This window comes from Lepidochelys kempii, chromosome 8 (assembly GCF_965140265.1).
Source record: "Lepidochelys kempii isolate rLepKem1 chromosome 8, rLepKem1.hap2, whole genome shotgun sequence".
Lineage (NCBI taxonomy): Eukaryota > Metazoa > Chordata > Testudines > Cheloniidae > Lepidochelys > Lepidochelys kempii.
In genome coordinates this window covers 72,206,203-72,227,076 of record NC_133263.1, presented here as the reverse complement: position 1 = coordinate 72,227,076, position 20,874 = coordinate 72,206,203, and the positions used below count along the sequence as shown (strand labels likewise).

Below are 20,874 nucleotides of genomic sequence, written 5' to 3'. Positions count from 1 at the left end.
GTGTAGATGACTTTCACCCTAATGGCAACTGAAAGGATGCTAATGAGGGTTTACTTTCTAGGGAGTTAATGCTTAACCCTGTGTGCAAGCAGTTAAGTTCATATTCCCTTTGTCTGAAAAAGAGGTTTTCCCTAAAACTATCTGTATTACAAAGCAAAAGTAATTACATTTCAATTCTGTTTGGTTTTAATATTTACTATAGCAAGATAATTTTCTTTATTGTAAATCACTTTTGTGTCCTCATCTCTGCTTTGCTTTCATTTGATTGGATAATGTCATTTTTTGCTTGTTAATTAAGTTCACTCACACAATGCTCAGAAAGTGTTTTTTCCGCCTCTTTTTAAAAACCTAACAAAACAATAACATGTCTAGTTTAAAACGGTTTTCTAGAGGAATGAACAGGATTGTAGAAAAACAATTTCTGCAAGTTCTAATTATACAGAGCATTTCGTAATAAGCATCAAGAGATTTCTACTCAGTGAACAAAAATTTGTTCTCAGTTAGCAATGAATTTACCATTATAATGATTATGGTTCTTAGTTTAATTCAGGGACAAATTTGGAAAAAAAAAAGGTCTGTGAGCAAAGCAGAGTTATGCTGCTAGAAGGTACTTTTTGCATATCCATATGTAATGTAAACAACCTCTAAGATTCTATAGAAGTCAGGCAGGGTTAGAATGCTAAAGCAAAATTCATATTCTAAAAGTAATAACGCATACAGGAGGGATTGGATCAGGAAAAGTTAATCCTCAGAACTGTGACAACTTGGACTCATTTTAATATAGCTCCTGGCTCTCAGAAGTGCTACAATTTTCTTAAACTAAACAGTTGCAGATACTACTAATTCTGAATTGGTCTCATCCACAAAATGCTGTGATATATATTTTGTGAAAGCTGTAGAACAATGTCTTTCCCAGAGGTAGAGTCATAAATTCTGCCTGGACAAACCATTGTGTACAGCACTCAGAATGGTCAAGGATGCAAATAAAGGATGTTCATTAAAATCAAAATGATAAAATTAGGAAAATTATTTTCATATTCACACTCTGACCTGGGCCTTGGTAATGGAAGAATTACAGCACAGTAGCAAATCTTCCACATGCAACAATATCTAGGTCAAACGGGACATTTGCTCTGCATTTAATGACAACTACTTGATTCATAACTTTCAAACACTTTTTTTCTGGCAGTTACCTGTATTCACGCTTCAGGAATGAAAACTGAAAATGTGAAGAAAGCATAATAAAAGCAAGGAATTGGAGCCAGTTGTCAGGAAAACTATATATTGTTTGCTTTGAAGAAACAGAAGAAACATACAAATACAGTCAACAGGAGGAAGTACAAACAAGAAAAAACCAAAACTAAACAAGTCATTTACAACACACACTTTGCTTCTTCTCAAAGGAAAAAGGACACTAAACTATCTAAACCACTACATGCCACAAGGGGCCACAACAGTGGTTCCCTTAACTCACCTAACAATATTGTTAATCTATCCAGCTATACTCTTTTTTTTGTAGTCTGTTCTTACAACAGCAAAGCGATTGGCAGATTCTTTAATAAAATATATTACATACATCCATATTTATGAATCTATGAACTGAATGCTTTCAATATACATACAGCATTCTTATGTTTGAGTTGTACTCACCTGGTTGGGAAAGTCAGCCTTCAGTTCAGTGACACTTTTACACCAATATTCTGCAGTTTTCTCGCTGATAAGCTCGATATTTAGGAAAGAGCCTTGACCTGGGCCATACAAGGGGCCTGATGTAATTCCACGTATAATTCTTGGAGAAACATTGGTTACAATGTCCTGTTAAAACACAGTAAAAAACTTTCAGATTGATTTACAAAGTAATAAAACCAAAAAAAACACATTCCCATAGTGTCTATAAATGGTGTATATACAACAATGTATTAATGAAAGGGAAACCATCCATTTAAAACACACAATTCCATCCAAAATGTTATATGCACTTTTGTTGCAAGTAACACCTAAGATTAGAGACTAAGTAAAAAAATGTCATCGTCCCCCCGCAGTTTGATTGCTTTGTGCATTCCAGAGCACTCTGTGCATATGTAATCCACTGGTGAGTTGCAAGTCCGCTCCTGCCCATGTTGATCACAGAAGGTATGAGTTGTTACAGATCCCAGCTACAGAGCTTTGGATCTTTAACTCAAGCTGTAGCAGCTCTTGCTTTTAGCTTTGGAAGTCCCTGATTCAGTCCCTGGTATGTCAGTCAAGATGGCGGCTGTCACATAAATCCTAAATGAGCCCGCACTTACATGATGGCTATTATCTTGGCTGACACACTGGGGACTGAACAGGGGATCTCCAGAGCTAAAAGCATGAGCTGCCTAAGCTAAAGGCCAAGGCTCTGTAGCTTGGGGCTGTAACAATTTATCCTCTCCGATCTGGCAGAGAGGAGGACCAGTAACACGCATTCATCAGCAATTACACACCACACAACAAAAACACTAACCCAGGAACCTATCCTAGCAACAAAGCCTATTGCCAACTCTGTCCACATATCTATTCAAGGGACACCACCATAGGACTTAATCACATCAGCCACACTATCAGAGGCTCGTTCACCTGCACATCTACCAATGTGATATATGCCATCATGTGCCAGCAATGCCCCTCTGCCATGTACATTGACCAAACCGGACATTCTCCACTCAAAAGAATAAATGGACACAAATCAGACATCAAGAATTATTCAAAAACCAGTTGGAGAACACTTCAACCTCCCTGGACACTCAATTACAGACCTAAAAGTCGCAACTATTCAACAAAAAAAATTCAAAAACAGACTTCAACCGCAGAAGAGAAACCGCAGAACTGGAATTAATTTGCAAACTGGACACCATTAAATTAGGCTTGAATAAAGACTGGAAGTGGATGAGTCAATACACAAACTAAAAACAATTTCCCCACGTTAATTTTCCCCAACTGTTACTCACACCTTCTTGTCAATTGTTTGAAATGGGCCATCCTGATTACCCCTACAAAATTTTTTTTTCTCCTGCTGATAATAGCCCACTTTAATTGATTACTCTCATTAGAGTTGGTATGGCAAGCCCCATTTTTCCATGTTCTCTGTGTATATATATATCTTCCTACTTTATTTTGTACTGCATGCATCTGATGAAGTAGTCTTTAAATGTGTTAGTCTCTAACTCCACCCCCATACACACACAACCTCACTCTCCTGCTGGTAATAGCTCATCCAAACTGACCACTCTCCAAGTTGTGGTCAGTTTGGATGAGCTATTACCAGCAGGAGAGTGAGTTTGTGTGTGTATGGGGGTGGGGGTGTGTGTGAGAAAACCTGGATTTGTGCTGGAAATGGCCCACCTTGATTATCATCCACATTGTAGGGAGAGTGGTCACTTTGGATGAGCTATTACCAGCAGGAGAGTGAGTTTGTGTGTGTGGTTTTTGGGAGGGGGGTGAGGGGGTGAGAGAACCTGGATTTGTGCAGGAAATGGCCCAACTTGATTATCATGCACATTGTGTAAAGAGTTGTCACTTTGGATGGGCTATCACCAGCAGGAGAGTGAATTTGTGTGGGGGGGTGGAGGGTGAGAAGACCAGGATTTGTGCTGGAAATGGCCCAACCTGATGATCACTTTAGATAAGCTATTACCAGCAGGACAGTGGGGTGGGAGGAGGCATTGTTTCATATTCTCTGTGTGTATATAAAGTCTGCTGCAGTTTCCACGATATGCATCCGATGAAGTGAGCTGTAGCTCACGAAAGCTCATGCTCAAATAAATTGGTTAGTCTCTAGGGTGCCACAAGTCCTCCTTTTCTTTTTGCGAATACAGACTAACACGGCTGTTACTCTGAACACTTTCTTTATGTTCTCCTTTGTTTTTCCTCAGTTTAGACTGGAAGTACATATTTTGCTCTTTAAGTGTAAACATACCACTACAAGCCTTTTAAGCTATATAAGAAAAACCACATACAAAGTATCATTTAAACAATATATTTTTGTTTTAAAGTAGAATATATGTATGATTGTACAAAAAACCTTTCATGTAGGTCCCAATCCTTCAACTGCATATACCAAGGCACAGTTCTGCATCCCAGTAAAGGCAACCCCTGAGTTTTATGCTACACTGAAGTCAAAGTGGGGATCTGTATGAGAAAAAGTGGTCCAGGAATGTAAGAGCAGCATTGAAGCTCCAGCCATCAAAAGGAAAGGCCCTGGGTATTAGCAGTAGCAGTACATCAGACTTCATCATCATAATGATGGGGTAAGAAAGACAGATAAATACATACATACACACATAAACAGTAGCTAAAAATTCAAATCCAGTGTTGTAAAACATCATTTCCCCCTCAGATTAATATAAGATCATCACATCATTTCATAACAGATGGTAAACAAATACAAAATTAACTTGTTTGTTAGGAATAATTAAGCTACAATTCACAAATGCCTTATATCTATATTAAAGATCTGTAATATTCTGACATTATTTAAAATTAAAGAGAAACACAGATGGAAAAATGCTTCTTTTGCCAATTTCTAATTAAAAATAAATTTGAATAAAGGTCAGTTGGTTAAGGATTTATCAGAATTATTTGTTTAAGTACCCCTCCTCACCGTCTTGTCACTTTTAGTGAGATAACATGAACCCCCATTAGTATATAGCAATTAAGGTCAATTTACATATTTTAATTAAGAACCATCCCCTATAAAACAATTAGGGTAATAGGCATACTAACTGGATTTCATAACATTTGGACATTTTTCCAACTAGATAGACAGGAAACCTTAATTAGCATTAATTAGCGCTTATCTGCATATGTTTGATAAGGCATACCCTTGCCACAAAAGATTATTTATTCCTGAATCTGCCAAATGCTAGAGTTGCAGAGGATAAAAGGACTTTTCTTCACATTGTATGTAAATGTCTGGTAATTTTCATTTGTTTTCACATTTGAATCATTTTCTCTTTTTCTTTCTCTCTGTGTACACTGAAATATCTTGGGTAAATATGTACATTCACATGCACAGAAATCATACCATGTAATTTGCATTAGTTAATCTACTACCATTCCCATAAACATTCTGTAATCTCAGAACAAAACCCATTCAGTCTACCTACCATTATAATATTCTCTTATATTGCAAACATATATTTCACTCAACACCTCAGCTTCACTTTCACTAAAAATTGTCCAGTGAATCCTCTGAACATGACTGAGAGAAAAACAGGATTGCAAATATTGTGGTTAACGCAGATATCATGATAGTTTAGAGCAGGCATGGATTATATTTTCCTCTCCTGTCCCCCATCCCTTGAGCATTAGTAAATAATTCCCATTGTCTTCCTATTAAATTACTTCACAAATGCCTATGCTTTGACCTCAGCCCAGGATGCTCCTCATAACAGTAGGGACCAGTGATGAAAAGGGGACAGCCCTAGTGGCAAGGGTATGAGACATTTGCTGAGGAACATAGGATAGCTCCTCCCTCCCCTTTGGAGTCTCTGGCAGCCATTGGCCAGCTGGGGGTAGGCAGGAGTGTGGAGGACTGCGGAGTTTTTTGCCTGCCTTGCAGCACCTTGAAGTCACAGTAGGTTAGGCAGGAATGTGCTTGGTATTCAACTGAGATACTTGGTTGAGTCGTTAATTTGTTGCAACTGGTGGGCAGTTTCCAGTGCAATTAAAAGGATAAAATGAATGGTTCCAAGAAGTAAAAGACCTGGGATATTGGTGATGGGTTTTGGGCTCATGAGGTAGGGAGAGCCCTCGCAGGCTGATGTCATGACCCTTCTGCAACCTCTGTCCCCCTTGAGGAAGATGGGATGTGGAGGTAGGTTGAGCTGAATCTGGGGTAGGCTGAGGAGAGTCTACTCCAAGTTATGGATTATATGGTAGGAGCCCTGTAACTCCTGCACTGGAACCAATTAAATATCTGGTATAGGAGGGTATGGGTGCTGGTCAGGTGACACCCCTCCCCTGTATTTACATTTAATAAAAGTTGTGGCTTGCTGCTTAAAATACATTCATGTGTCTGTCCTCGTTTCACCGTTGTGTCCACACCAAGCCTGTGTTTCACATCATCCAGAAAGAAAAAGGCGCCAGCCCAGCAAGCAAAAGGTGCTAGTCAGTAACCTCATAGGGTATTTCTATACTGCAATAAAAGACCCACGGTATGGCCGTGGCTGGACTGGGTCAGATGGCTTGACCTTGCGGGACTCAAGCTGCAGGACTATGAAATTGCAGTGTAGCCACTGAGGCTCAGGGTGGAGCCCGGGCTCTGAGATTCAGTGCTGCAGGTTTTTTACTGCAGTGTAGACATATCCACACAGGCGTAGGCCATGATAACAGCTTCTGCAGCCTACCACCTTACTATGAATATTTTTGTTCTCTCTTTCTTCCAGGATCCTTTTCATTTTCACCAATAGACAGAGTTGTGAGAATGGTATGTAAAATAAAATCAAACAAGCAAAAGAAAACAAAATCTTCCCAGTAGCATTAGCATAGAGTATCTATCCAGAACCTCCTTTGCCATCACCTTCCTCCTCCCAATCTCTCATCACAACTACAAAAGCACAATAGGAAATCCATTAGACAGATGATCTAGAGATTACTGGTTCAGAGCTGTGTTTCAGCCAACCTGTTTTCTTTTTCAATGACAGAAATGTGTTTCTAACAACAGCACAGCTTCTCACCGACATTTGCTAAGGCCCTAATTACATGGAAAATCATGCTATCTAAGATTTTTAAACAGTCTCTTCCAAAACTAGAAGTTCAGTTCAGGATAGCTCAGGTATCCTCACTGCTTCATCCCCAAGAAAGTGTTACAGGATATTTCTTTTGCCATTTTGTTTCAACCTATGGTTTTCTTCTTGTTATAAGTATGGTGTGGGCAAATACCACAACCTGTGATTCCTGCTCATCTCTTAATCTCTAAGGAGAGAATTTTATCACCATATAAATCTCTTTTTCCTGCTACTGTATTTAAAGAAGTACATGAAAATGGAATCTAAACAGAGAAGCTTGAAATGTGGCACGTTGTGCCCTGATCCTGATTCTAAAAAGGCTCATTGTGACAAATGGGTAACCTAGATGAATGGAGTTTCCCTGGTCTTTGGATGCAGCTGTAATTTTAGACGTCTGTGGGGATGTGGGGAGTTGGAAAGGTGCTGAATACTCATCCCCAAAACCACAAAAACATTACCCAAGGTGACACCAGTTCCTTTTATCTCCACATGCTATGGAAATAATAACCAGCCAAACTACACTTAAACAGCATGAAACCTTCATATCCCTTAAAAAGCAAGGACAGAAGACTCTTAATGAAGAGCCACCCAGGCAATTCAATGCTTGTTTTTATCGCAAGCGTAATTAAAGACAAAGCCATGGAAAAAACTATAGCTGGGAAATGAGAGCGACAAAGGCAAATAAATACAATGGCTCACAGGACATTTGTTTCCAGTGGAAGTCTTTCAAACCACTACAGATTTCAGGTTTAGAAAAAACTATCTTCCTCAGTGGATTCCAACAAGATACACATTATGCAGGGGAGCTACAACAAACCAAGAGAAAGACAGAGAAGGGACTGGCTGCAAATGCTATCAGCCTGTGTGGCAGCAATTTCTCAGCCACTGAACCACCGGGGCTACACAAAGGGGGCGGAGGGGGACTCTTTACCTCTCAGAAAGGACACCAAACAGACCCCACATCTCCTCAGATGAAATTCATCATATTGGTAAAGAAAGCAATGTTTCATAGATGAAAACACCACCATTGCTTAACATCTTTCCCCACCCTCTTTCTGCTTGTGAGCACAAGGTGCATGCTGGGAACTTGACACCATGCTAGATTTGGGGATTCCTATTTGTACCTATTAATTTTTATTTTTTAATAGGAACAGTAAATGGAGCTGATTCCAGTGCCTTGACCTAGGTCCATGTGCTCCAGACCATGCTCCAGCCACACTGGAGCAAATATTTTCCACCTAGCTTCCTGAATTCTGAAGTACTCTGATGTAGCTGTCCATGAATTCTGAGACAAATTCATGAAACTAAAAAACCTGGAAGTTTTCAATAAATTAAATAACAAAGTATACAACCGGTATATCAGCCCATGTCTTATTTTATTATATGAATAACTTATTCTACACTGTTCCCCATTTTCAGTTAATGATTGCACTAGATTTTTGCATTATCAAGGTATAACTGCATTATGTAGTTGTTTTAGGCTTTATGTGGACTCAGGAAGACAATACTTCATTTACAGAGTTCACAGTTTTATCTTCACAACCATGTATCCTAGAAACTTTTTTAAATCAAAGCTGGAGCAAAATTTTGTGGCAAGAAAAAATTTTGTGGCTAGTTGGAGTGATTTCTGTAGCTGCAGAATACAGGGGACCCCCACAAAAGGTACATAGCCTAATGTCATGCCTCTTCAGTGCATGTAATTATATTGTGCAAACATATTAGAGAAGAAACTTTCTATATGAATTTTGCTTATTTAGCAAGTTTAAATCAGACCTCTGATACCTTTGTATTAATTTGCTGAAGGTACTGATCTTGACACACTTTGCTTTTAGGCACCATTTTGTAAAAGAAATAGCTAAAGAGCTTTAAAAACAGCTAAAATAATTTTTAAAAAAGCTTAAGGGAACCAACAATAAACAAATATATTCAGGATCTGGAAATAAAAAGGTAAGAATTCACTGTACCCTTTTACAAATAAATTAACTTCAGTTTGTTATGCATGTATTCGTCACTGAAAAACAGATGTTTTGCATTACAAATGTTCACAGGTGTTGGATAAGAATTTTGGTTTTGCTAAAGAAATTGAATCACATTATAAAAAGTGATATAATATATTCTTTTCTCACTCTGGGTTGCTTTTGAAAGGTGCTGAGAACTCAAAGCTCTCACTGGTTACAAGGGATGTTTAAGGAATTCAGTACATTGCAGCATTGGGCCCCCAAGCCAAAGGAAGTATTTAAGTGCTCAGAACTAAGCTTTTCTCAAGTTTAGAACATGAAACCAACCAAATTGTGTTTAGTGAACAATGTGATCTTTGCCAGTTTCTTTTCATTGGTAAGAGAAAAGATTTAACCAAATGATCATATTACTACTTTTTAAAAAGTTAATTTATTTGACCTTTCTTTCATCCAGGGAGCTATGGTTTTATGTTCACTAAGTGGATAGGTTTCAGAACATTACTGTGGTTCCTACTTACTAAATGTCAATGCAGGAACTAAGAGAGCCACAATGGTTTCATTGTGAACAGGAGGATAAATCTACATAAATATCTTATTAAGCTACTGTATGTAAAACTATCTAAGTACAATGTACTTGTAGGCAAAGTTAGTACAGACAATTAATTGTGGTATAAAAGAACAGATTTTCTATTATCAGAATATTACACTGAATACAGTACCACCCTTATTATTAAAATATGAGGAGTAGGGTCTCAGAAAATCTACATGAATTTAGGCAAATTATCCTGAATTCCTCTTCCCCGGATTTTATAAAGTCCATGGGAAAACAAATTCTATGGGAAAAGCATTTCATTTGCTTAAAGCAGGAGGGTCTTGATCTTTCCAGTAGCATTGGGCAATTTTTTTAAAGTTATAAAACCAGCCTTACTTGCAATGACCCTATATTTTTACCATTATTACTAACTATGCATTTTTCCATTATTAAAAAAAATAGTATTTTTCAGACTTTCAGTTACAGGGCAAGGAAGTTTGGAATGCAGATATTTTTGTCAAATACTTGGAGAACTTGAAACTCATTCACTTCTAAAAGTGGATGATCATATAAACAGTGACCCCTCAACCATTTTATATGGATTGGGAGTGCCAAAGTGATCTTTGTTATAGCTGAATGATAAAAAGCCCAAAACAACTCTAACATTCACACTTCACTTGAAGTAGAATCAAGTATGTGCATAATGAAACAATATTTTGATGCCAGCCTCCATTGCCCACTTGTTAGATTTTCAAACAAGCACCTCTGTGCTTTCTCCCATGCTGCCCCTCATGCTAGGAGGTGCTCCCAAAAAAACTAAGGTGCTCCCATCTGCAAGGCTACCTCATGATCCACCTTCAAAATCCTTCTAAAAAACTATTCTTTGCTTACACAAAACTTAAGAGTTAAACTGCTGGAGTGCTTAGTCCACAGACCATCATGACAAGCAATATTGACTCATTCTTTCCTTGTACTCCCCCACCTGTGTATATCTGTTGTCTCTTGTCTAGACTACAAAATTTTGGGCACGGGGAAGGTCTTTTTTGGTTGTTCTGTGTTTGTACGGTGCCTAGCACCATGGGGTCCTGGTCCATGAGTAGGGATCCTTGGTGCTACGATAATATATACATACAAATAAACACACAAAAATAAAGTGTCTGTAGACATCAGCTTGATATGTGTTTTCAAAATAGACTTAATTTGCTCAAAAAGAACAGGAGTACTTGTGGCACCTTAGAGCAGGGGTCTCAAACACGTGGCAGGGGGTTCAGCTGCAGGAGAGGTTCGGGGGGCAGGTCCGGCCCGGCGTGCATCGGGGGCAGGGCAGGCTCCCTCCCAGCCTGCCTACCCTGCCCCCACGCCGCTCCGGGAAGAGGCCAGAATTTGGGGGACGGGGAGCATAGGGGTCTGCCCAGCCAATGGGAGCTTCGGTGGAGGTACCTGGAGGAGCAGCCAGGGCAACACACAGACCCCTGTGCCCGCCCCCCTCCCCCAGGTCCAGGCCGCTTCCCAGAGTGGCACGGGGGCAGGGCAGGCAGGCAGGCAGAGAGCCTGCCCTGTCCTCAGTGCACACAGGACTGGACCTGCCCCCCAAACCCCTCCTGCAGCCGAACGCCCTGTCCTGAGCCCCCTGCTGCACCCCACACACCTCCTTCACCCTGACCCCCTGCCGCACCCCTCCTGTACCCCAACCCCCTGCCCTGAGCCCCCTGCCACACCCCACACCCCTCCTGCACCCCAACCCCCTGCCCGGAGACCCCTAGCTTCATTCCCAAAAAAGCTCCTATCATTATTACTTGCTTAGAATACCGCTTCAATGTCTATTGTAATTTTTAGACAAGAAGAAATCACAACTGGCAACTTATGATTAAGATAGCACAAGGTCAAAATCATTTAGAGAATCATATGAGATTAGAGTATGGGAAAAGTTTTTTGAACTGTACTCATATTAGACATGCTCCTGGGACAATTTCATCCCCATTCAAATACCACTGACTTGGGATGAAGTCAATGCAGTTTGGCCAAATTGCAGAGTCCACAAGACAGCAGCAAAATGATAAAAGGTTTAGAAAACCTGATTTCTGAGGAAAGGTTAAAAAATGTGATTGTTAGGTTTCCAGAAAAGAAGACCTTATAATCTTCAAATATATTAAAGGCTTTTATAAAGAGGATGGTTATCAATTGTTCTCCATGACAATGGAAGGTAGGGTAAAAAGCAATGGGCTTAATCTGCAGCAAAGAGTTTTAGGTTAGATATTAGGGAAAATGTTCTAACTGTAAGCATAGTTTAGTACTGAAACAGGTTACCAAGGGAGGTTGTGGAATCCCAGTCATTACTGGCTTTTAAGAAAAGATTAGACAAACACCTATCAGGGATGGTCTAGGTACAATTGGTCCTGCCTCAGCATGTAGGGATGGAGTAGATAACTTATCAAGGTCCCTTCCAGATCTAGATTTCTATGATTCATAATAGATTTCAACTTCCCTTTCCAGGGATTCCTTCTTTAGTTATCTAGCTCTCTCCAGACTCCTTCCAAGGCCCTAAATGGACAGAATGCCAACAACTTGTGCTCCTTCCTAATATCTTACTGTTATGAGAGAAGAAAGTTATTCATATACCTTCGCTCCCTTTCCCAGCATGCCTTGTTATGGTAGCCTACAATTCTTAGCAGCTCTGGGACTACAGTTCCAAACACATTCCTTGGCACTGGGCAGAGAGTTTGAACAGGGAAGTGCTGGATCCAGTGGCTATCTACAATTTGTATCTCCTGGTGAGGATACAAGAGAATCACATAATTCCACTGACTTCTGCTTGGTTTGTATTATTTTTTATTTTGTATGTTAAAAAAAGATTCCCCATGGGGAAGTCACCACATTGAATAAAAAGAGATCTATTAAATGGACTTATATGCTACTAACTAGTATGTGACATGACCATAAGTGAAACTGTAATTGTTTCTAAAAAAAAAATTCAGCTGCTGCCAGGCATTGAAGTGGTGGGTGCCATTAATGTGTCTTTAAATAAAATAATGTTTAACTAAGGAGGTATTTAAATTGTATTTCGTAACCCAAACAAATTTGTAGGCAAATGTAACAACTCCTTGCCATAGGCTATTACGGATGCTTGAACTCAGAACGTCCACTAAAAGAGTAATCCTTCAGCAGGTTGCAGCACTAGGCTCTTATCGAGGCCAGCCACTACAGGGGGACATGTAATACAAGCTGATAGAGTGGACTACCGACATTAAACATTTTGTTATGTTTTGTATTTTTTCTTGGTTCTTCATAACCTCATGTTCTTCAGGGCAGAATCTTTGTGTTATTACACCACCTAGTACAATGCAGAGGTGTGTCAATGTAGAAAAAATATCAAAGCCGCTAAAGAAAGGAGATCGAAAAAAACTGAATCACTGCTGGCCATTAGGGACTTGGTAAACAAGAAAACAAACTTCTTTAAAATGTGCGGTGAAGAATGTGTGTTCTGTAGAAAGAAAGTTCAGAATAAAATAAAATCATACAAACCCCAGAAAAATCATATCCTTGGCTTCCTTGATTTGTAAAAGAAAATACTCTGGTGCCTTTGCTAAAAAATAAACAATAAAACCAAAACTGAACAAGACTCTTGTGAAACTTACACCCATTAATTAGAGGAGGAACTGTACAATCTGATTACCTAAAAGTCTATAATGGCTATACATTAAGAGGAAGTTTTTTTTAAAATCAACAATAAAAGTCAGATAAATCTAGGAGAAAAATGTGTGTGCATTTTTTTTTTTTAGTTTCTAGCTAAGTGATATACTTAAAAAAAAAGTTACACTGAATCTGGAGGATTCTTTTTCATTGTCACACAAAATTACATTCTCTTGAACAGATGTAGGGCAAAAACTAAAGAAAAACTAAAATATGTAAGTTAAATAGTAGCAAAATTTAAAAACTAAAAGAAATTTACCATATTTTGTTTGTCCTATGTCTGATATGCTTATTCAGTTATATTCTTCTAGACATTAGGATGTAAAGATGTTTGTAATGTAATTACTTAATATCAGTTTTAAAACGTATTATGTCCTACAGCACTTAGCCTTGACAAACAATTACTAGATATCACATTCAACAGAATAAAAAAAGCAATCCATCACAAGGTTAAAATTAGTCTTAGAACAATAGATGCTTTCAAAGCAATTCCGAACTCTAAACTGCTTTATATCAGTTTCTTCTGACGGCGGGTTGAGGGGAGGGGAGTAAGAAAGAGGAAAAAGGGGAGAAAAAGGGTATTTGAAAAACATATTGTCTATTTTCTATATAGCCACATATTTTATAAAATCTGTGACAGAACTTTACATGGTATAATGTATGATGAAAATTTTGCTATTAAACTGCAGTTTAGTCCAAAATTTCACCCATGGAAGAAAAGAGGAACAGACCTAGAATTCTTTAACTTAAAAGGTAATAAAGTGTATTATGGCACCCACTTTTGTGTCTGGTCCTGCATTGCATTATAGACAGAACTCCTATAGCTTAAAGTTCTGAGTTGATAAACCACATGACCATCAATCAGTTGGTTAAACCACTGATGAGATATAATAGTCAGTAATTGTTTCAAATAATCATTTTTTTTTGTAAAAAGACAGAAGAACAAACAAAAAAACACAATAAAACATCTCAAACTCTACAAGGAAAGTGTGTGGTTAATTGACAATCTATTGTTATGCATTTTATAAACAAAGCTTAAAGACTGAGTCTTTACTCCAAATATAAGTCCTGTTATGCTGAATTCCCATACTTGGAGACTAGTATCTTTGGAATGGTGTCCATAAATGGTCCAGTGATATCTTCAATTGATCAATGAAATAAAAAAATAGTACTGTACTATCATTGAAGAGCAACTGGCATATAATATGACATACAAGATAAACATTCAATATAGAGCTGGTTGGGAATCGTCTGTCAAAATGTTTTTAATGGAAAATGTGATTTCTGCAAAATATAAATTTTCCATGAGAAATGTTTTTGATTTTTTACTTTGTTTCTGGTTGGTTGAATGATAATCTCACTAAGCTGCTGTAATGCCCCATTCTCCCCTATAGCCTGGATTCTTCATCTCCCAGGATATATCACAGTAACAGGACTCATGAGGGCACTATGGCACATCATGGGAAATACAGTTTGGCCAGGGAACCTGGCCCACAGGAGTGAATGTAATTTAGGTTTATCATGTCCCCAACTCCCATGAGGCACTGTGGTGGTTCAGGTGGATGCAAATGAACACTGACCTAACTCAAAACATTTTGTTTATCTTTGGGTCAACAAACTGAAATGAAACATTTAGATTCTGAAATGAATAAACATTTCACTTCAACATTTCCTAATTGCATTTTTTGGAAACTTTATTTCCTCAAAATATTTCAATATCTTGCCTTTTTTTGGGTCCTGACTCATGCCAAAAACAAATGTCAAAATACAGGAATTTCCTACAAGATGGAAATTCCATTGTTTGATTGGGTCTTATTTAATGCAAAGTGGAATAAGATCTCTCTCAACACCTTATCGGAAAAAACGAGAGACATTTAGAACATATTTAAATCTCCTAAATGGCTCCTTAATCACAAGGGTAAAATAATGGATCTATGCAGCCAAAATGACAAGATAGCCAGTGTTGAGAAAGATGACTAAGGGTATAACAGCAGTGCCATACTTATTTATGCCATGGCTCTAACCTGTACAATAAATCCAAGGTGCATGGGGCTTCAAGTGATCTCAGTTGTAGTAGCATGCTCTAACCTATTGATATACATGGGACACATCATGTCAGCACGGACACAGTTTTACATGGACAACCGTTGAATGAATGGATTGGATTCAATAATTTTTCAAGATTTGATCTGAACCTAGACATCTAATATAGGAACACACCTGAGAAGCATGGGTCAGCAAATAATTTCAGGATTCTGTTTCAATGTGATCAGAGATTAGAGCTACTTGAGCACTTCTGCTTGCCTTCATCAATTGTTTGTAAAGGGAAAGATTCCCCCTCAGTCTCTGATTTAGAGTTTAGCCTCTGAGAGATTTCTGTTGAGACCTCCACAGTACAGCAGCTTCGGCTTGGTTCCTGAGCTCTGAAAAATGAGCTAGCAGATTGCTTCAAAGATGTCAAACTGCTGCTTGGGTCTGCTAAGTGAGATTTGTGCTAAAGTGGATAATGAACAATGCAGTTTTGACTGGGTAAGGGGAACATCGCTCATTTCTGAAACTTTTGAAGACTTCAACGTCCAGATTCCCCATGCTGACTCTGAACAGGACTTATGAGCTGCTTTAGTGTATACTAGCCTGGTGTATTTTCACTTTGAGCTGATTGCTTGAGGCAACATTTTCTGGCAGATCTTGTTTCCAGAGAAGTCTTGGTACTCCTGAGATTCCACAAATATTGAATGTAACTATCAGTGGGAGATGTCATCTGATCATGCTCTGGGCAGTGCTTGCATCTCCCCAGTTACTACCCCTGTTGTCTGTAAAAGATGACCCAGAAACAATACCAGAGAAGAAAAATCAGACACATAAAAAGAAAAAAACCCAAGCCTGTGAGATATATAGCCTTGATGTGCATCAAACAAAGCAGGATATAAGTGTAGGGATTTATTTTACTTTTACCTTTTGGAAATTTATTGAAATATAAATTGCTCTGACTTCTTAAGATGATTTCTTAACTTATTATCATAACCATTATTAACAATTATCCAAAAATCATTACTTAACAAAAAGCTGAAAAGTTAATTGTTTTAATATTTTTGGCAGCTACTGAAATGCAGTATTCAATTTCACTGAAAATCAAAGATAGCCAGCTAATTGTTCTTACTGACACTGTCAGCCACAGAAAATACAGAACTATGAAAATCAGTCATCAGCAAATTAACAAGCTTGTGTCTACAATAAATCTAAATGCTACAATAAAACAAACAGTGACTGTCCTACTATTTTCTAATGTCTTGAAACTAAGTAACAACTAAGACTTAATCAATTACAAGTTGTGGCTTTGGTATTATACCTAAAAATCTATTTGTGTAGCTTGTATTGAAGTACTTGATTAGCTTTCTAAAAAAACCCATACCTGTAACTCATTACTTAAATATGGATAAGCAATAGAATAAAAGTGAATATTTCATTATAATAACCTTGAGCAGATGCTCAAACAGGGACATCAATATGAGATTGGATTCTACTATCTTGACGCACAGAAAGAGGTTGCAGTGTTAGTCTTTAGTGTGATGGTAGAATTTGATGAAAGAGGACCATAAGTATTGATATTAATTGCATATTTTGAGCTGTAACCCAAAATATGATTTCTCTGCTTGAATTGTAAAATACCTTCTTATTGCCTTTAGCTGGGAAGACTTTTGACTGGACAGCAAGGAATGAGAGAAGCCCAAACGCATATGTGGCAGGGTGAGAGGCTAGCTCTCAGCCCCCTTCAGTTCTCTGTTTTGCCATTGGCTGGCAAAAGGGGGATGGGGACAGCTGATTGGTTACTATGTGTCCCCCCTTGCCTATCTGAGCTAAGCCCTGGCTTTGTAAATGCTGCCTTCCCTCCCCTTTCGCTGTAGATTAGGAGCTGTGCCACTTGGGATGATGCAGGTCTGACTGATGGCCTGTTTTTAGGGGTTAGGAAGGAATTTTTCCTATTGGGCCTGGTGGGTTTTTTCACCCTTCCCACAGCCTTTCAATAGCAGAACTGGGTTAGAAGCAATAGAATTTGAGGTTTATATCATGCTGTTATGACTTCTCATTTGTTGAAACTTGTGGCTGGTGTCCAATGTAATGCCCCTTCCCAAAGTCAGAACATAAGAATGGCCCTACTGGGTCAGACCAAAGGTCCATCTAGCCCAGTATCAAGTCTTCCAACAGTGGCCAGTGCCGGGTGCCCCAGAGGGAATGAACAGAACAGGTAATCATCAGGTGATCCATCCCCTGTTGCTCATTCCCAGCTTCTGGCAAACAGAGGCTAGTATCTTGAATAAACTTGCGGCCTGCATTCACACCCATGCCCATCTGTCAATTGTTCACCTGCTTGTCCTGGTCAATGGGGTCTGTCAGTTTCAACCCTTGCCCCTACAGTGGGGAGACTGTCATCAGACCAGTGATCACAACTCATTGAGACTGAATGGATCCAACCACCCAATAACGACACAGCCATCATGGGAGCATTCTCCTGGATAGATCCTAATGGATACTCCTGCTGACTGGAAAAATACAGTGTGAATAATGTGGGTCAAAGAGAACCAGACTTTGGGCATTCTAAAGTTCTGGTGCCATTGCGGGTCATCACAGGTCTCCAGCACTCTCCTGTCCCACAAGTCACTGCTAGTTGTCAGAAACCAAAAGCGCTGAATGGAGCTGTTCTAGGAAAGTATCTATGCAGTGGGCCTGCTCAGTGTCAGCCACCTCTTTATATGGTGTGCTTAGAGTCCTTGTTCTGTACCCCACTTTGCCCATACATATGTGAGGCATCCTGCACGTTTATATTCATCACCATGGGGATCGCAGCATTAGCCAAACTACTTCATGCTGCCTGCCTGATAGCACTTGCTTTGAAAACAGCGCTGGCTTGCAGTCACAAGAAGGATGATAGGATGAAGAGGAATCATGGGAATTATTAGTTTGTCCCCAAATCCCACAATTCCATCACATTCCCATCAGACTCCCACAATGCACAGCATGCAAAATCCCAGAATTCATACAGATCCACAGCTGAGAAAACACACCATGGGATACAGATCTGACCAGAATGCTAAGCATTAATTGCAAAACAGCGTTGTGGTGTGTGGCAGCTAAAATATGAGGCAACATTTACTTGATCACAGAATAACAATGAGGTGTGTACAACTGGCTTGTGCAACAGTTGTTGGAAATCACTTAATACGGATAAACAAAACTCACACAGGCAAGCAGGGCCAGCCTTATGGAAAATGGCACCCTGGCTGAACTTGCATTTTGGTGCCCCGACCCCTGTGAGCGTGGCACTCCCCCATTGCTCCTGGCATCCATGTGCTCCCCAGGCTCCCCACCCTCCCTTCCCCTTTAATCCCTGCACTGTGCCCCCTTCGCCCCACCTGCTCCTGCACCCCTAATCCCTACACCCCCTTCACTCCCAACCTCTGCCCCCTCCTATGCTCTAAACCCTACACTATCACCTTCACCCCAATCCCTGCACCTCCCTCCTGTGCCCCTAACCCCTGCACTGCACATGCCCTCTCACCACAACCCCTGCCCTCCTCCTGCACCCCAACACCTGCCCACTCCTCAGCCCCTAACTCCTGCACTGTGCCCCTTCACCCCAACCTCTGCACTCTCCTCCTGTGTCCTAATGCCTGCATCCCCTTCACTCCTACCCCCTGCACCTCCCTCCTGAGCCCCTAACTCCTGCAGTGTCCCCTTCATACCAACCCCTGCTGCTCCTCCCCCCTAACCCTGCACTGTGCATACTCCCTTCACTCCAACACTTGCCCCCTCTTGTGCCCTTAACCCTGCACTATCCCCCTTCACTCCTATCCGCTGCACCTCTCTCCGGAGCCCCTAACTCCTGCACTGTCCCCCCTTTGCATCTCCCTCCTGCACCCACATGGGGAACCTGAGCTGGATGCATAAAGCAGCTGGCATTGCTGCTGTGATAAATGAAGTGTGTGTGGGGGGGGGATAGCTCCCTTTTATGGACACCCAGCCAGTCACTTAGATATAAAGTCCCTCTTGGTGGCTGTTCTCTGCTTGCTTTACCTCTAAAGGGTTAACAAAGTTCCCCAGGTAAAGGAAAAGGAGTGGGCACCTGACCAAAAAACCCAATGAGAGGGCTAGAACTTTTTAAAATGGGGAAAAAAAACCTTCCCTTTGTCTGTATGTTGTGGTTCTCGGGAAAGAGCGGAGACACAGAGCAGGAATGCTGTAAGCAGCTTTAAAACCAGGTATGAAAAAAACATCAAATCATACCTCAAACCTACTTATCTGAAACTCCAAATGTGTAAGTAGATCAGAAATGTTTAGAAAAATGCAATTAGGGTTATTTCTTTTATTTCTTATTGGCTTGTGGACTCCTCTGTGCTAACCCCAGATGCTTTGTCTGCTTGTAACCTTTAAGCTGAACCCCCAAAAAAGCTATTTTGGTTGCTTAATTTTTGGAATTGCTCTTTTAAAAATCTAGTAGAAGCCTAAGTTCTAGATGTATTTTCTTTCTTTTTATTTTTAATAAAATTTACCTCTTTGAAGAAAAGGATTGGATTTTTGGTGTCCTAAGAGGTTTGTGCATATGCTGTTTAATTAGCTGGTGGCAACAGCTGATTTCCTTTGTTTTTTCTTTCTCAGCTCTTCCCTGAGGGGGGTGGAAGGGCTTGAGGCTACCTGGGTCCAAGGGTTTTTTTGCATTTGGGTGGTGGCAATATTTACCAAGCCAAGCTCAGAGAAAAGCTGTAACCTTGAGAGTGCAATACAAGCCTGGAGTGATAAGTATTAATTTTTAAAATCCTTGCTGGCCCCGACTTGCACTCCAAGTGCCAGAGTGGGGAATCAGTCTTGAGAACTGCTCACTCCTCCCTGGATTGCTGCTCCTCCACCCTGCAGGGGACTGGGGGGGGGGGAGGGGGCCGCAAGGAGCAATGTCAGGGCTTCCTGCATCCAGGTCACTTTTCCTGCTGCCTGTGTAAGGGGAAGGCAGAGGAGCAGCAACTCCTGATGCCTCAACACAGCCCTGGTGGGGAAGTGACCTGGATGCAGGGAGCCTTGGTGTGCATGTTGGGGGAGTGTGTGCAGGTGTGTGTGTTTGTGTGTCTTGAGGGGAGTGTGTGTGCCTGAGAGTGTATGAGTGTGCTGTCTCTTTAAGAAAGAACACATGGTCAGGAGCCTGAACTAGGCTTGTTTCAGAGTAACAGCCGTGTTAGTCTGTATTTGCAAAAAGAAAAGGAGAACTTGTGGCACCTTAGAGACTAACCAATTTATTTGAGCATAAGCTTTCGTGAGCTACAGCTCACTTCATTGGACTGTAGCTCACGAAAGCTCATGCTCAAATAAATTGGTTAGTCTCTAAGGTGCCACAAGTACTCCTTTTCTCTTTGAACTAGGCTTGTTCAGACACAAGGAGCTGCCAGCAGCTCAGGACCCAGAGGCAGCAGCACAGAGATTCCCCCTGTCCCATCTCCCCGGCTTAGTGGAAATCGGATACACGGGTGTGGGGGGAGGGGGACACCCTGCCATCAGGCCTTCCCCCACCACGCAGAGCAGACAGGACGACGCTCCCAGTCCAGAGTGGCTAGGGTAGGGTGACCAGATGTCCCGGTTTTACAGGGACAGTCCTGATTTTTGGGTCTTTTTCTTATATAGGCTCCTATTAACCCCCACCCCCGTCCTGATTTTTCAGGCATGCTGTCCGGTCACCCAAGGCTAGGGGCGACTCCAGGGACGAACAGGCCGGGGGGCAGGAACAGTGGTGGCTGCACACGTGGAGCAGGGTGACAGAGGGGCACCCCTGCTCTGGAGGAGTCACTTGGCTTGGACGGCTGGTTGTCCAACTGCCCCCTGCAGCTCAGGTCTCTCCCCCTCCCCCATGCTGCTGCTCGCCTGCCTGCCTGCCGCCTCTGTCAGGGTGGCCCTCGGCAGCAGG

General features: G+C 40.8%; 1 protein-coding gene across 3 annotated transcripts in view; it reads right to left on the bottom strand.

The window, feature by feature from the left end:
- DPYD (dihydropyrimidine dehydrogenase) overlaps positions 1 to 20,874 on the bottom strand; it is a 543,036-nt gene that overhangs the window by 178,196 nt on the left and 343,966 nt on the right. For all 3 annotated transcript variants that reach the window (XM_073356962.1, XM_073356960.1, XM_073356961.1), the window contains one exon: positions 1,651 to 1,815. In XM_073356962.1, coding sequence (XP_073213063.1) covers positions 1,651 to 1,815 — 165 coding nt within the window. The remainder of the gene's footprint in view (positions 1 to 1,650; positions 1,816 to 20,874) is intronic.